The 15,982-nt window shown below is 41.1% G+C and overlaps 1 protein-coding gene across 1 annotated transcript in view; it reads right to left on the bottom strand.

Moving 5' to 3' along the window:
- PRKAR2A (protein kinase cAMP-dependent type II regulatory subunit alpha) overlaps nt 1-13,982 on the bottom strand; it is a 53,682-nt gene extending 39,700 nt beyond the window's left edge. The window contains exon 1 of the mRNA XM_065845411.2: nt 13,566-13,982. Coding sequence (XP_065701483.1) covers nt 13,566-13,818 — 253 coding nt within the window. The 5' untranslated portion in view covers nt 13,819-13,982. The remainder of the gene's footprint in view (nt 1-13,565) is intronic.
- Between the last annotated feature and the right edge of the window lie 2,000 nt (nt 13,983-15,982).

Raw genomic sequence — 15,982 nt, 5'->3', positions numbered from 1 at the left:
CTCTTTATTCACCAAACTCCCATCCCACCAGAAATCATAGATATACTAGAAGGGAGGACTCATACTTCAGGTATTTAAGCTATTTGAAATGTAACAAAGACAAGTTTTATCTGAAATATTTTTGGTTGAAACTTCAGAAACGCAGTTTAAAGCAACGTTTGACAAGTACAGAAAAAAAGTAATATGGATGAAGCGGAAAATGCTTTCACTGGCACTGGCTTGAGTGTTTACACAGCCTTAGGTATAAGTTATTGTAAAATTAAGTATAAGAAGGGTAGGAGGCAAGCATGCCACAGCCATGGTAATAGTATTAGCGAGTTAAACAGTGTACTGGATTTACTTATTTTGTGCCTCCTGTCACTTCCTTCCCTATAACCCCTTCCCTCTGTGCACAGCCGCTCACTCCCTTCTCACACACCCGCATTCTGCCTGGGAGGGCAAGACAACTGCAGCTGAAAAGAGGAAAGCTCCAATTCCCACTCACATAGAAACCCTCTGCTTTCTGTTTCAATACAACAGTTACCCTGTTACTTCCAAGACTTTTGACATATTCCCGCTACCAAAGCTTTACTCCACATCCCAAGGACTGCCCCAGAAATACAGTAAATACTTAAGCAATTAATCCACACACTTCCCCAGCTGGGTTGCTGCTGTTTGCTGACAGGTTCCTTTGGGTTTGCAACAGGCCACGCTGCAGTGCACCACTGAGTCCTCGTTGCTGTCTTCATTTCCCAGTGTTACACCACCCCTCCTATACAGGGTGAACTTTTCCTAATACAGCTCGCGTAACACCTTCAAATCCCAATTAAATATATGCACCTATATATATTTTACATAGCCTTTGTCAATGAACAACTCCTCAAATAACTCACAGACACCCTACATTTCAACTATTACCTATTGCCTCATATCTGTCCTTTAGGCAGAGACATATTTTAAGACACAGCAAATGTTGCACGCACTCCTAATACTTCTCTAGGTGCATTCGGCATTTAACACAATTTCAATAAGGCATAATGCTGTATTTTTACTTGGATGAATAATGAAGAGTTGATTTCCTCCTATATATAAAGAAAGATGGCAACAATACACAGATATTCTTGTGGTTGAGTAATGAAAAACAAAGAAAAAAGGAATTATTTTGACTGCCTCTCATTTTCCACCAGAAACCCAACCTTAATTTTACACTCACTGCATTGTATTTTAAAGATATTCCATCTGCTCTGTCTGTAGTACACATTAATATTCAGAAGACATCTGCAGTGTGCAGACCAAGCTTTTAATTGGAATCATGTCACAGCTACCATCACACAACACTGAATGTAAATGTTGGCTATCTGCACTCGGCAGCTGCTTGGCAGGCTTATTGTAAAGTCCTGCTGAGACTGATAGTGTCTTTAAATAATGTGGTATCAGGACATAAAAGGTATCTTGAAAAATCAAATATTTACTATCATGAAACAGTTCTACAATGCCATCCGTACCTAATATAGTTTACTAGCACCTTAAACTACTTATAAGCAAGACGGTTTATATTTGGTCAATACTCAAATAGAGACAACGAATTGATAAAACTGAATGCTCACATCTTTCCTTAAGATACAGATTCAGGAAAATCTAGCCAGTAAACAAAAGAGGACAAAGAAAACTGAACTTTAGCGCAACTGAAACTGAGTAGTGAAGCTCAAAGCATTCATAAAAATCTAAAACGTGACCATTGCTAAGCATGTAAGAGTACCCAAATAAAAGAATTAAATTAACAGGTGTGCTCAGCGACTTGAGATACTTTCCTACTATATCAGGCTGATTATTCTTGAATGAACAAGATAGTTACCTGTTTTTTAAGATAAAAATGACGCTAAGTTAATAGCATCATCATTTGCTTCAAATCCTTACCAGATGATGGTAATATAAATTTACATTTTCCCAGTCATCTATGTGTTTTCGGCTTGTACCCATCTGTAAGTTTCTGACAAATGGGGCAGTCATCAGCAATCTATATGAAGAAAAGTATGTATTTGCATGTATACATATACATACACACAAAGTTCTCTCTACAATACAAGCACCTAGCTGTTACACCTTCAAACTGATGTAATATATTTTTCAAGTTATTTAAATCTTAACAAAGAGTTCCTACATCCCTTTTTATCTAAGAACAATACTTGTTTTTCATGAAATACATGCTTTCTTGGGGAACTGGCCTTCTGCTATCTTGGCCATAGTATTGTAACAAACACTTCTTCACAAATCTAACGAAACTTCGAGACGATAGCTCATTAAGATATAGATATGTTGCCACAAAAATAATTACACAAGTAGAGGCAACATAAGAACAGAAAATCATGGTGATCCAACTCTAACTCTAGTGCCCTTCTTCTGACAGACTAATGGGCTTAACAGACGCAGCTTAGCTCCAGCACAGCTTCCAACAGAAATAAGTGAATTACACGAAAGGGGAAGACACAATCATTTGTGCTCAGGGCATAATACATGGTCGGTCTCCAGCCTGTACTTGCACACCCACCACCATTTCAGAACACATAATGCAATGGCAACAAGGGGGAAAGAGAAAAATTAAGAGGACAGAGCACGGTTTCAGTCCCAAACCTGAGCACACAACCAAAGGATTGATGGCCCGATCGTAGCAGCACTTCCAATCTGTTTCAGTGCAAAAGAAAAAAGGGTCGGTCTTAGATTTTCAGTGATATACAGCTGGTCTGCTCAAGTTTGCACTAGAACAGAAAGAACTAACACAGGCAGTTACGGATAAGATGCAGCATAAGCAGCTTTTCCTTTCGCCTCTTAGCTATTTACAGTCTCAGCTAAAACAGACTGGAGTCACTGCACAGTCAGGTACTACGTGGCAGACAGTAAGAAACAACTGGAACTGCACTGGTTCTACAAAAGAGAGCAATTCCGAAGAAAAATACAGACAAGAAGATCTGAAGCTCAGCAGAAACAAAGAGCCACACTGAAAGAGCAGAGTGTTTTATATGGCCCAGCATAGATGTTCCACAGCTATACTTGCCAGGTCAGCCTCAGCTCAGGATTGTATAATTACACCTACATAGGTAGGATTTAAGAACAGCATCCATCCTATAGCTAAAACAGGAGGCACATAAAAGCCCAGAGTTCTTTGGTTGGGTCGCTTCTAATTTCATTACCAATTCCTGTCATTGCTGATTTGGATGATGAAACATAGCATGTTTTTACATCAGACAAAGCTGGAATGGCTTATGCTGTCATCTGATTTGATCTGTACGAAAGAACAAGCGAAATTTCAATTAGACCAGCATCAAGAGTCACTTCAAGCTGATTCAGAACCTAATTTCACACATTTACATTTAAATCAGGGCACGGGTACACTTGTGTGTGCCAGGCAAGACACGCTGGTTTCGTGGCTTCACCAGAAGCAGCGTCACCAGCAGGTCGAAGGAGCTGGTCCTTCCCTTCTGCTATTTCATTGCCAGTACAATTATATCCATTGATAATTCACATGTGAATCTTGTTCCATTCAGATATAACTTGGTAGAGTTGAGTAGATTCTAAATATGTATGTTTCCAAATTTAGAAAAGTTGTTATCAAGGCAATCTTCAGGTTGTGATACACAACAAAATTATGAGTAAAAATAACTTGTGTACCACATCTCAAATTTGTGTATTTTATAGTTTTTAGTCCATCAAATTTATACCTTATTAAGTCAATATTCAGCAAACCCTACTTAAAACATATAGTTGTAAAAAGAGTAATCTCCATGTAAAAAAGTATTTTGACAGACAACCCCCACACATATACTTCCAGTAATTGCATCCTGTGCGCTTTCACAGGAAGAAGATTTTGGGGAAAGAGGAAGGTTGAAGACAGATTGGTCCTGTTCCCTAAGAAGGGATAATAGTAAAAAAACCCTGTGTGTTCTCCCCAGGCCAGGGAAAATCCTCTTTTGTGCTCACAAATGTTTGAAGTCCCTGCAAGAGGGTACATGTTCACATTCATGCTAATATATATATATATATATATATATATATATATATGCCAGTAACAATAAAAGAAATTCCCTGACTCGAGTGAACTGCAGCAGGTGGCAAGTCCCACATGGTTCAGCTTCTGCATGAACCGATTTTTAGTAGCAGAATTCCTAGTCTAAAACTCCCCACAGTCAGTGTTACTTATTACTTCAAAACAAATGCCACACAAAGCAAATCTTTTAGCTATGAAAAGTTAACAGTGTCTGCATGTGAAACTATGAAAAGTTGAAAAAAACCTGACACACGCTACCACAACCGATATATACACCATACAAAGTGATATTGCTTCATATTGCTATTAAAAAAAAAAAACAAAAACAAAAACAAGATATAACACTTAATAATTAAATGGCTTCAGCAGCAAGAAATTAAAATTACTTCACAGGGCTCTACGAGATGCTCATACAGACCACAAGAGAAACTGAAGCCCAGTTTATGGCTGTTTATCATAAAGTTACACAATCTCAAGATCAGAACTAAAATCATTATACGAATTATATCGAGTGATATTTAACTTCTATATTCTTGAGAAACTGGAGTATTTAAAGCAACAATACCACTCTGAATAATATCAAGTTTTAGCATTTTAGAACAAGAGTACTTGTGGAATCCTGCCCCCAACCCTTCCCCAAAGATGTCAGAGGCAGAAGACTGAATGTTAATCTGTTTTAATGAGCCATCTTTCGAAACTTATCCCTGAGAAAGCTTTGAGTGCTACAAATACTTAACGATTTTTTAAACAGAAACATTTGCAACGTTTAATGTTAAAAAACTGTTTCAGAACAATTACTTTCCATCATCTTTGAATTTTCATTCCGGGGCTGTCCATGAGACACCTTCCATAGAGAGGTATTCCTCATATCCATGACAACCTGAGATGGACCGGTTCCTCACACTACAGCACGTCCTTAAGGAAGCACATCTTCCTGAATCATCAGGATTAGCACAAGTGTTGCCACAGGAATCGCAGGGTTTACTGGAGCCCCTACAGGGGAAAACAAAACAAAACACGACACACACGACCCACAAATACTTGTATTTTTCTTTCCTTAAAATGTCTTCTGTGGAATATAGCTTTCTCAGTAGGAAGCAAAAAACAATATACTAGCCCAAGGGAGGAAGAACCAAAATGGAAATGAAGGGCCATTGTGACATCCTGCTTTCTAACCGTCTGTCAATATACAATCACCAAGAACAAGGAACTTGGCACTACAGCTTATTCAAAAATACACAGGAAAACTACAAAGTAGTTTCTCCACCCTCATCTAAAAAACACACAGCTCGCTCCCCACACAAACTCCGTGCATGTTTTTCAAATGCTCTGCAACAAGAGTAGCAGCACTCGAAGCTTTGCAACCCTTCACTGCACACCACTCCAACTCAGAGAAATACATGAACAGTTGTAGACGGAAGAACATATTTTTATTCAAACCAGCACTTCATCTCCAGCTTGCAATCCTAATCCCTCACACAACAGTTTAGAGAGAGATTTTGTGGCAGTTTGCTCAGTTTTGCAGGTAAGACCCATGATCATGGACCATCTTGGTTTGAACTTCACCAATAGCCAAAAAGAAACGCGGGGTTCCAGATGTTCGTAAAATGACCTCAGAAATGGAGTTCCTGCAGGCTAGAGATCATTTCCGAGGAGAAGCAAACCTGTTCTTCAAGCCACCCTCAGAAAGTCAACAGGAAACAGAGGGAGGCAACAGAGTGGCTTATTTTGTTTTTCTTAGAAAAATAAAAAACAAGTTCATTTGTTGTTGCTTTTAAATGATCAGAAAAGCAATGCTGCAGAAGGAATCCCTGCAGTCCCTCCCACATGCCTTGAAGGCAGGCTGTTCCTAGACATGTCTGCACCCCTAAAGAGAATTTCCAAATCTATACTCCAAACAGAATTGCCACTACTCATCATTCGCAATTTCCACATAAAAAAGAAATGCCCCAGGATGGAAAGGGCTAATAGCATAACTGCTACTAATACAATGCTGGGCTCTATTATACGATTTATTGTATATTTATGAAACAGAGGCCAAACTCTAGTAGTATAATAACTGTAAAACAGGCTTGCTTTCTAAATCTCATCTCTCTTCTAAGTATCCTACTCATTAAAGCACACAGAGAACAATGACATAATCACCACAATTTTAACCACCTCACAGACAAACACAAATGACCACAAAGCAGCTGCTTATTCTGTGTCCCAGACCTCTAGAGTTTCCACCTGATAATCCCTCTTTTAGATCCATACTTCTAAAAGAAAAGATTCCTTTGCATGAAAGACCTCATAAGCACACACCCTTTAGCAGAATTAGTATCTTGGTGCAAGAGACTTTTATACATGAGTGTTCCATCCACACTCAGATTGCTTGCTTTATCTTGTCTGTTTCACATTACAGTGACGCACAAACATACTGAAAACGCAGAGCGCAGAAGAGTGCGCATCATTTGCTGTGGAACTGATGGTATTTCAGGAAAAAAATGAAACCTACGTGAACGGAAGAATCCTGATGTGTCAAAAAAAATCCGAACAATTGTTACATACCAACCATGGTAGGTATGGAACACAAAGATGCAAGTGCAGTGGCATACCTGAATGAATCTAAAGGACTGTTACAAAGGCAAGAATAACACCTCTCTAAAAGAGGAACCAGTACGTTTGTTAGAATTATATTTGTCATTGTCTCCCTCTTCTTTCACAAAAAAATATGAATGATCATTCACACAGTTGAAAACGTTACTAAAGCCAGCGAGAAACATTCATAGCTCATCTTGGCTCCAGTTCCAGTCTTCATTTGAATAATGAGCAACTGCTCTTTGTTAAACATTAATGCTTTTTAATGACTGACTGGTGAATAATTTGAAGCGAGTTTGTTCTCTGTTGTCTCCTCCTCTTCCCCGAGATCTCCATTGTTCTATTTTAGGTAAGAAGATACAACTAAACTCCAGTATTAGCAAAAGGGGAAGATGGCACTCTGCAACACTGGTGGAATTGTCTCTGCACTCTAATAATAGTTTATTAAATGAAAAAAAAAATAGCACAGTTAAAAAGAATCTGGTATTCAGTACAATATCTACTATTGCAATACAATCATTTCCTTTAGCTTCATTTCAGAACCAGCTAGAATAATCCAATTTTAGAAGTTTCATAGTATTTTTCTTACAATAAACTTTTTCAATATGAGATCACAAGCATTTAAGAATTCAGCAATTATTTACAAAGGCTACTTATCCACTTCCTTTATAGCGCTGCTCTTTTCATAGGCTAGTACATAGAGTAATGTAGTTTCTACTTGCCCAAAGTAACAGAAAGATACTAAAAAAGCAGAAACTGAGTCTAGAATTTAATTCAGCTATATGGTTATATATAGTACCAAAAGCTCTTTCAGGAAATATCAAGCTTAACAGTTAAGCAAAAATGCAACAGACCACAAATATGAATTTAAAAGAAACTTTAAACAACAAAAAAGTACTGCTTGCTTCCTCACATTTTAGAATTTATGGATCACTTAAGGAAGGCAGAACAATTATGTCAAGTCACCAAGAGTAAACCAGATTAAGAGGATATTTTTCTTGAGAGATTCTAAGGACTGTCTAGTAGATGCTATAGCAGTAATAACAGTGCCAATGTCTGGATGTTACAAATAACTCTGTGAGTGCACTATGTCAAAATTGCAAGAAACCCATATTTTAAAATCAACATAGAAGTTCCTCCTTCCTGCTGTAGATCAATAGACATTTAGCAACATCCAGTGATACCTGCAAATTTCAGCAAAGTCATCTACAATTCTCTGTTCCTCAGCCAGCAACTTTTATCCCTTCACTTCATACTTTCAGTTCTGTTACTATCTCAGGTAAGAACCGTATATTACACCTTTATTTTAATTGTCGTTTGTACTGAAGATTACTGATGAAACCTTCCTTCAGGTTCCACTGATACAAATGTTGACTTCCTTAAAACTACGTCACTTAGTTTAAAAAGTCCTAGTCTAACCTTTTAATAGAGTAGATACAATCTTAAGAACAAACGCTGAAAAGCAAGTCTCTTATGATAAGCAAATACAGAAGCAAAAAGACCTCCAGGAAAAAAAGCTTTAGATATTTTGTCCAAGTAACTAAAGCGAAGTTACATCGGTCTTCCTTAATACTTAGTTTATCTGCAAAGTTCCACTGTGTGAACAAGATCAATATAGGGAGTGAAGTTCCATTAGTACTAACAGCAGTTACTCTATTTAATCCTTCAGATTTAAGTTAGTGAGAACTCTCCGCAAAAGCAAAGATGTGTGAGTACAGCAGCTGAACAACGGCAGTCTTTCACTTGGCACTTCTTATGCCAAACACATTCGAGACACTATGCTGCCAAGACCTATCAAAATTAGAAAATTAAGTGTAGACATACACTCCTCTTAAAACATGGATGTGTCACTAATACTTTGCTTTATAATTGCTATCATGTTATTGATGGAGATAAAAGAATAAATAAAACTCTAAAGCTTCTTCTGTACCTTCAGGTTGCTAAGCTTGCTCACATATACACCATTTTAAAGAAATCATGCATATTTCCTCCTTCGTACACTAAACTCAAATGCTTAATACAGTTAAATCATAATCTAAAGCTTCTTCATCCATCTCCCTAAAAATCTAGCAACTACTTAAGTAGAGCACAAAACACTTTTGTTATAATTACTCTATTAAGCAATTAAGCCACGTGAGTCAGTAAACAATTTTTAAAAATGTAGCAATAGTAATTATCAGCTTATGAAAGTGCCCACTGTACTACCTAGATTTTAAATACAGTAACCATTCTTTGGACTGAATTTGCATCATACAATGCAATAATACTGCAAAAAAGATGTTCTGCAAAGAGAAGCTCTTTTAATGTTAAGGTCAAACAAAACATTGAGGAGAGAGCTACCGCGCTTTATTCCCAGTAAATTAACAATCATGGAGGAAACATGTAGGTGAAAGTATCACTAAGAAGTTAAAAGTACTTTCATTTCAAAGGTGACAGAAACAATTGCAATAAGCCATCAATCTGAATTACATCTGAAAACTTGAACAGTGTTCTTCAGAAGACCACTATTCTCCTTATGCTATCCTTCAAAAGTCCTAAAATCATCTGACGTCTGCCTTCCAATAAATTTCCTTGAATTATTTCAGGAAAACAGCAAGGAGTTATGCCTGACCTGTGAAGTGGTGTAGGCAGAGCACTAATGCTTTGTGATTGTAACACGGTAATTCCTGGGGAATTCCACAGGACACATCAGCAAAGTACAGAATACGAAAGCATAAGCTTAAGAAGAGAAGTAATCTGAAACACGTTTAATTTCATATTAAGATGTTTGTTAACAATTAAAATGACAACTATTTCAAGGATGGATTGAGCTCTTCCTCTGTACCACGTCCAAGATCTGATGATGTAAAAGTCCATTTCCATACTCTCTCCTCCCTGCATCCCTTCTGCTCAGATATCCTATTGCTGTTTTAGAAATGACATTTCACAAATCCTTGAATTTTAGTTGAGAAGCTCAGTGCAGAACTAGACAGGATTTTTTCACCTCTTCATCCAGATTCTTATGCACCATTTTCCTTCATAACAATAGAGCACACTGAGCAGGATTATTTCAAAAGCAATATCATGAGAAGTGCTTTCTTTTGCTCAGGGAGCAGCTGAAAAGCACATAATCTTTGCTTCAGTGTCAAGGAGAAACCCTGGGAAGGAAAAATTCGATTTGCACTAAAATACTTGCTATTAGTTAAAACATCTGAGTTGTTCAATTTAGTATATAATCCCCAAACCATTTTAGTTCCACTGTTAGCTATGTTTAGTATCTCTGAGAATAAATACAGGCGGTTTTTTAATTAACTGATCACTGTTACAAACAAGGATACATAAAATGGAAAGCTAACGGTGCAGCACCTTGCACCTTTGTGCAATGGCCTCAACTGACGGGAGGAAAGCTGCCAGCATTCCTTCAGATGTGCTGCTCACAACAGGAGGTTTTGGTTTCCAAAAGCCATGACTCAGTCTCCAACAGTGGATGGACCATTTTTGTGGCTTTAATTTCGCAGCCTTAACACATCCGTTCAGAGCTTCCTTGTTAAAATTACAAGTGGTGTGGTCAAGGACACATTTTGAGAAGACATAGTCATCCTTGGTTATGTCCTCAGCCTCATTTTTGATATTGTCACTTTGCATCTTTTTCCAACTCTATCAACTTGTTGATTTTGCAGTTATACTAATCAAATAAAGGCTCTGAGGAAAGCTTCGTACATCTATATTCTCTACCACAGCCCAATGGATAAATGTTTCCGGAGGGTTTCCTCCCACTATGATAATTTTATTTCTACACATTCCTTACACTCCACTCTCTGCTGAACAGCCACATCTTGATGTCCTTTGATCACATTTACAAAAACACTTAAAATGAGAGATAAAACTCCAGGGGGTTCAGAGAATAAACATAAACCTGGAAGTAACTTCTTAAGTGCCACAAGAAAACAGAAGGGGTTTTTGTAGTCCTGTTAGTTTCAGTGACTTTTACCACATTAATAAGTGTCATTAGGGCAGACAAGGAACCACTGGTGTTACTATGACTAAATGAAGACATTGGCCACATGGTTTACACCAAAGGCCAAGAACTCACTCTGATTTTAAGTTATTTCTCACTTCTATTGCCATACGCACTCAAAGCATACCAAAAAACCAGAAAACTTATCCGAAGTGTCTTCTAACTCATAGCATGTAGATGCAGCTTAGTGAGATACACAAATTTAATACTGCGCCAGAAGTAGAAACATGAAGACAAGCACATTATTTTTGCAGACATCTTTCACACTCCAAACAAATACAACTATTTTAACTATCTTTAAATTTTTCTTAACATAGTACTTTACAAAAGCAATTGCTCAATTTCATCTTTATATTTAAATACAGCTATGGCAACATTTTTAAAACATCCGTTTGACCTGTCTTTTCAACTCGGAGGTAAAAAATTGTTAGCCTATGAAAACACAGTGAAATTAATTGAAGTCTTTCCTAAGTTGCCCAGGATGAAAAAATGCAATCCTAATAAACAGTACTAGGGCCTGACCAATGAGATCATCTGAAACTCTCTCATTTTGTGTGTTTTCTCTATCTTTAAGTGTCATTTAAATGCTAAGCAGTCTACAAGCACATAGGATCTGGTCTTCCAGAACAAGGCAGATGTATTGTCCTGCTTATAATATTCACAGAAGACAAATATATCAGAACCTCTGACTGAACATTTTCTCATTAATAAAGCTGTCTATAAATCTAAAAAACACACAGCCACGGTTGACTGCCACCCACACCGGTAAACACCATAAGAAAGACTCGTTTCCCTGACCCTGCAGAGAGACCCTCGCCTGCTGTTGCACAGAACATCACACTCTCCTCCATAGGTCTCTGAAACACTAAGGAGGGAATAGTTCAGGTTTTCAGCTGGGCAGCAAGACAAGCACTACTGACAGTGCCACTTGCCGAAGGGCTCTGACTACAACAAGTGATACTGACTGGCCTCGTTAAATTAATTTTCTCTCTGACTAAGATAGCAAGATGATGAGTAGAAACTTGAAGCAAAGGAACCACCCTTCTGCTTTGGACAGCCTCACCTCATAAAGCTGTAACTGCAATGTTGTTTGCCACCATCGAGTTTTCAGATTTTTATCTGAAAACGTTTAACTTCAGAGGATCCTTTCAGCTGCAGTTGCCAACATTCACCAGGAAAATTACACTTCCCTGGAGAAGGTCTGTCAAACCCTAAAAGAAGATAAACTGATCAAGAAATAGAAAAGTTGCTTTCAATTACATTAAAAGCTCTGGTGGAGTGGAGTTTTTTGTGAATTTGATTTTTTTTAAAAAAAAGGAAAATGTTATATACAAAGATATTGAACATTTTAAAAAATTACATCCAACTATTTACTGCAATTTTTCCAATCTAGAACTTCATTTTCAAATAATACAAGAAATTATAACTTCTTTTATATTTAAAGATATTTGAAAATATTGCTGACTTGGGTTGGAGGACAAGCGAAATCATGTGTAATTACTATCATAGATCTTTGCTCACACTTGCACATCCCCTTAACTTCAACCCAGTCCCTACCAGCATCCACCTCTTTACCCTTCACCTTGCATCTTCTCCATGCCATAAACAGAATCTCTCTCTCATTAGAAAAAGAAAAAAATCAAATCTAGGCAATAATTGCAAACTGCTTTTTAATTCATTCTGACAGTGCATTTTATTCTTGCCCTCTCACATATTTCATGTCCTGGTTAGGTTGTATATTTTCAAGAGCTGAAGCTGTGTTTTACTTTGTAAAGTTCCCAGCCTAGAAGGGCTGAAAAAATAGGTGGTCTCTCTATTCTTTTTTTAATAAATACAAGTATTTGTTCCACGGTTTAATTTCTCTTTATTTCCTTAAAACTGTTAACCACAGCACAGATTTAAGAACACTCTGCATCCACAAGGTGACACACAGTAATTGGTCTAAAAGAAGATCCTCCATCAATAAAAGTCAGAAACCTTTACTCAAGTTATAGGTCAAGGGCACAAGACCTCCAACTGAGGGCACTGAAAGCTTATGGAAAGCATGCCTTTTCTCACCTTGCCCTCTCCCCTTAAGTTACTTTCTAATTATGAGAGAGGATTCAGTGATTTCAGGTCCAAAATTCTGGGTGTGCCAAGAAGTCCCATTCACAAACATTTTAAATAACTTTTGGCACTGACGCTCAATTACAGTTCAAATTACAAACACTGCGCATTGCAGAACACACAGAGTATATTTTGACAGAATAAAAACGAAGTATCACAAGCAGCACTTCATTGTCTAGATGAGGTAAGCTATACTATAAGCAGGTGCGTTTGAATTTTTGCTTGTTCGCAACGTATTAAAAAGTTATTGCAGTGCCTTATAATAACCACTTTAAACACACAACGGTGGCAATAAACATCTCCTTTGTCAATGAAAAAACACTTGCCCGCAATGATTTAAAGACAGAAACGTAAAGATAAGCACAGAAGAGGTTGCACAATAACACATGATCTTCCCTATCACATGCCTGGCAGTCTGCTCAATTCACTGATAACCCCAGCCGTTACACGGCAGCTCTGTGCAGCTGCTTTCTGACACCCCACCCGGGGAACAAGGCTCCTCCTGGAGCCCACGGGCCTGGCGTCAGGGCGAGTAACGGCTCCGGCCGAGAGGCCAGTTCTGCGGCGCCCCGGAGGGAGGGACCCCGGCAGCACCCGCGCTGCCAGAGGACGCGGCCGGAGCCTCTTCCCCCCATTCAATCCATCCCGCCCGGCAGCCCCGAGCTGCAACGGCCGGGACAACGGCACCGAGGACGGGGTGGCGGAGGCTCCCGACTGGCCTTCCGGGCTGTTCCCCCCGCCGGGGCAGGACCCCGCGGCCCCGGCCCTTCCTCACCGCCACGAGCAGCCCCTGACAGCCACTCGCCGCCACGGGCAGCCCCGCACAGCCTCCCGCCGCCGCCCCTCGCCGCCCGTACTCACGCTCGAAGTCGGAGTCGGAGTCCTCGTCGCGGCGGTCGGGCTCCTCTTCGCCGTTGGACTCCGTCTGCATGGGCTCCCCGTCGAAGCTCACCACCCTGCGGCCGCCGCCGGCCGCCTCCTGCTCGCGGGCATCCCGCCGGCGGGTGAAGTAGTCGGCGGCGAAGCCCAGCAGGTCGGGCGGCCGCTGCCGCAGCACCTCCACCGTGAAGCTCTGCAGCAGTTCGGTGAGGCCCGGCGGGATCTCGATGTTCATGGTGCCGGACACCGAGGAGACCGCCGCCTCTCCCCCCCTCCGCGGCCGGCTGTGGCGGTGGCGGGCTCGGGGCCTCCCTCCGCGGGCGCTGACTGACTCCCGCCGCTCCGGTCACACGAGCCTCGCCGGAGGAGAGGAGGGGAGGGGGGAGCCGGGGACGGGAGCGGCTGCGCAAGCGCGGGAGCGGGCGCGGGTCCAGTGGCCGCGCACGCGCCGAGCGGGGAGGCGCGTGCGTCACGGGGAGGCGCGCGCGCGCGCGTCACTGCGAGGCGCGAGCGGAGGCGCCGGGCACGAGGGTGGCGGCGGCGCGCGGGGGAAGCCGGTGTCCTCCAGTGTCCCCCGGTGCCAGCCCGTGTCCGGCAGGACCGCAGGGGCCCCGGCAGGAGCGGGGATCCCGGGAGCGGCTCGGCGGAGCAGCCGCTCGTGCGGGCGGTTCAGCCCGTGGGAAACGTGAGCAGGGTCCGCGCGTCTGCCCGGGCGGAACGGGCTGGAATCGTCCGGCCCCGGTCACGGCGGTTCGGAACGGCCTTGTGCGCGGTTTGAAAACCCTCGGACCAGAGCCGGTGTTGGTCTGGGGAGGGGCAAGGGTCAGCGGTGGACGGTCGTGCAGATCTTTGTCTCCGGTCACCCGGCGCCTGGGCTGTCGGCAGTGGCTCTGCACAGCACGGAGCGGCCTTCACAGCTGCCTTTTGAATTCCTGATTTTTTTTTTCCCTTCAGATAGTGACCTCGTGTGCTGATTTCTTCTTGTCTTTCCTCACGGTGGCTGTGAGGGTGCTTCACAGCTCCCACACGAGTGGGAGAAAGGAGTTTTCTTTGATGTCGATCGAATCTCATCTAAATTGTGATCTAATTCATCCTCGCAATTAGATTTAAGCCCTCTCACCCCTCTGGTTTCTTGTCAGAATTAAGTCATTAAATAAGCAGTCTTAAAACTAATGAGCACAAGAGAAGAAGCATGCAGGTCTTCACACCTTTTGGTAAAACCCATGTAAAGCCATAATGTCACCTGTGGCATAATGTCATCTGTGAAATGGTGGCAATGGTGTTGATCTGCTAAGCTCATACTGAACACCCAAGAGCATCAAAGAGGGAGAATTTCAGAAAAGTGAAGCATCTGATTTATTGCTTCTGTGTGCAAGCTTTGGAGCTACCCATTTGTATGTGGTTAAATGTGCTTTATTCAGATTTTTGCTTGTATTCTCTGTACAAAACCTGTTATCTGTGTGTACGAGGGAGGTTTGGCAGATGCCCAGGAGCTGGCGACTGGCTGCGTGGCGTGGAGCCATCAGCCCTTGAGGTTTGACGTTGCTGGAAAACAAGTCTTGGAAGAAAACAGGCCTGTGCAAACATGGGTCGGGGAGAATCGGGATGTTGGCTCAGTGACGCCGCTGCATGTTGTCAGTGTAAATGTTTTTATTTAATTCTTCTTTTGTTCCAACAATAAAAAAGCAGAAATCAACTTGTACTCAAAATACAAAATTTCACTTAGAAGCCCAGAGTCGGCTGAGGGAATTTATTGTGTGTTCTGGTTTTGTTTGCTTGTGTGCCAAAGGGTCCCGTTGTTTATCCAGATGGTTCTCACCACACTTCCAGGCAAAAATAGTCTGTTCATCAGCATAGGGCACAACTGCGTGTCCCACAACACCCCATCCAGTGCTTTTACTGACTGTATTCTCAGTGAGGGGTCCAGCTGGAAATCTCCTGCCACTTACTACAGCAGCCAGTCTCCCTGGTAAAAGATGTTCTTCGTAATACGGCTCCCATATTTTTATGCGGGGTAAGATTGTGACTTGTATCCATACAAAATCAACTAATTAAAAACAAGCACAGGAGGTAGCTTCGCCACATCTAGTAAGTTTCTCTGTAGACTTTGTTTTTCTGGCAGGCACAAAAATTATTGTATCATCTCTTTTCTGCAAAGATAATTGGTACTACTTTTGTATTTATCACTCCTTCTGATAATAATTTGTCTCAAGCAATACAAAAGCACATTTCACTGCTCAGTGTACATACTTTACTGACAGAACTGGTACAAGGTAATGATTTTGGTCAACAGGAAAACCATATTTTGTTAGTTCTCCCCAAAATTAAGTAAGATTTCTGATGAGATCTTTCCTCTGCCAGTTAGTTGCTGAAAATACTACTGTTGGTGAAGAGGTAAA

Source organism: Patagioenas fasciata, chromosome 10 (genome assembly GCF_037038585.1).
Source record: "Patagioenas fasciata isolate bPatFas1 chromosome 10, bPatFas1.hap1, whole genome shotgun sequence".
Taxonomy (NCBI): domain Eukaryota; kingdom Metazoa; phylum Chordata; class Aves; order Columbiformes; family Columbidae; genus Patagioenas; species Patagioenas fasciata.
This window is presented reverse-complemented; position numbering and strand designations above follow the sequence as displayed.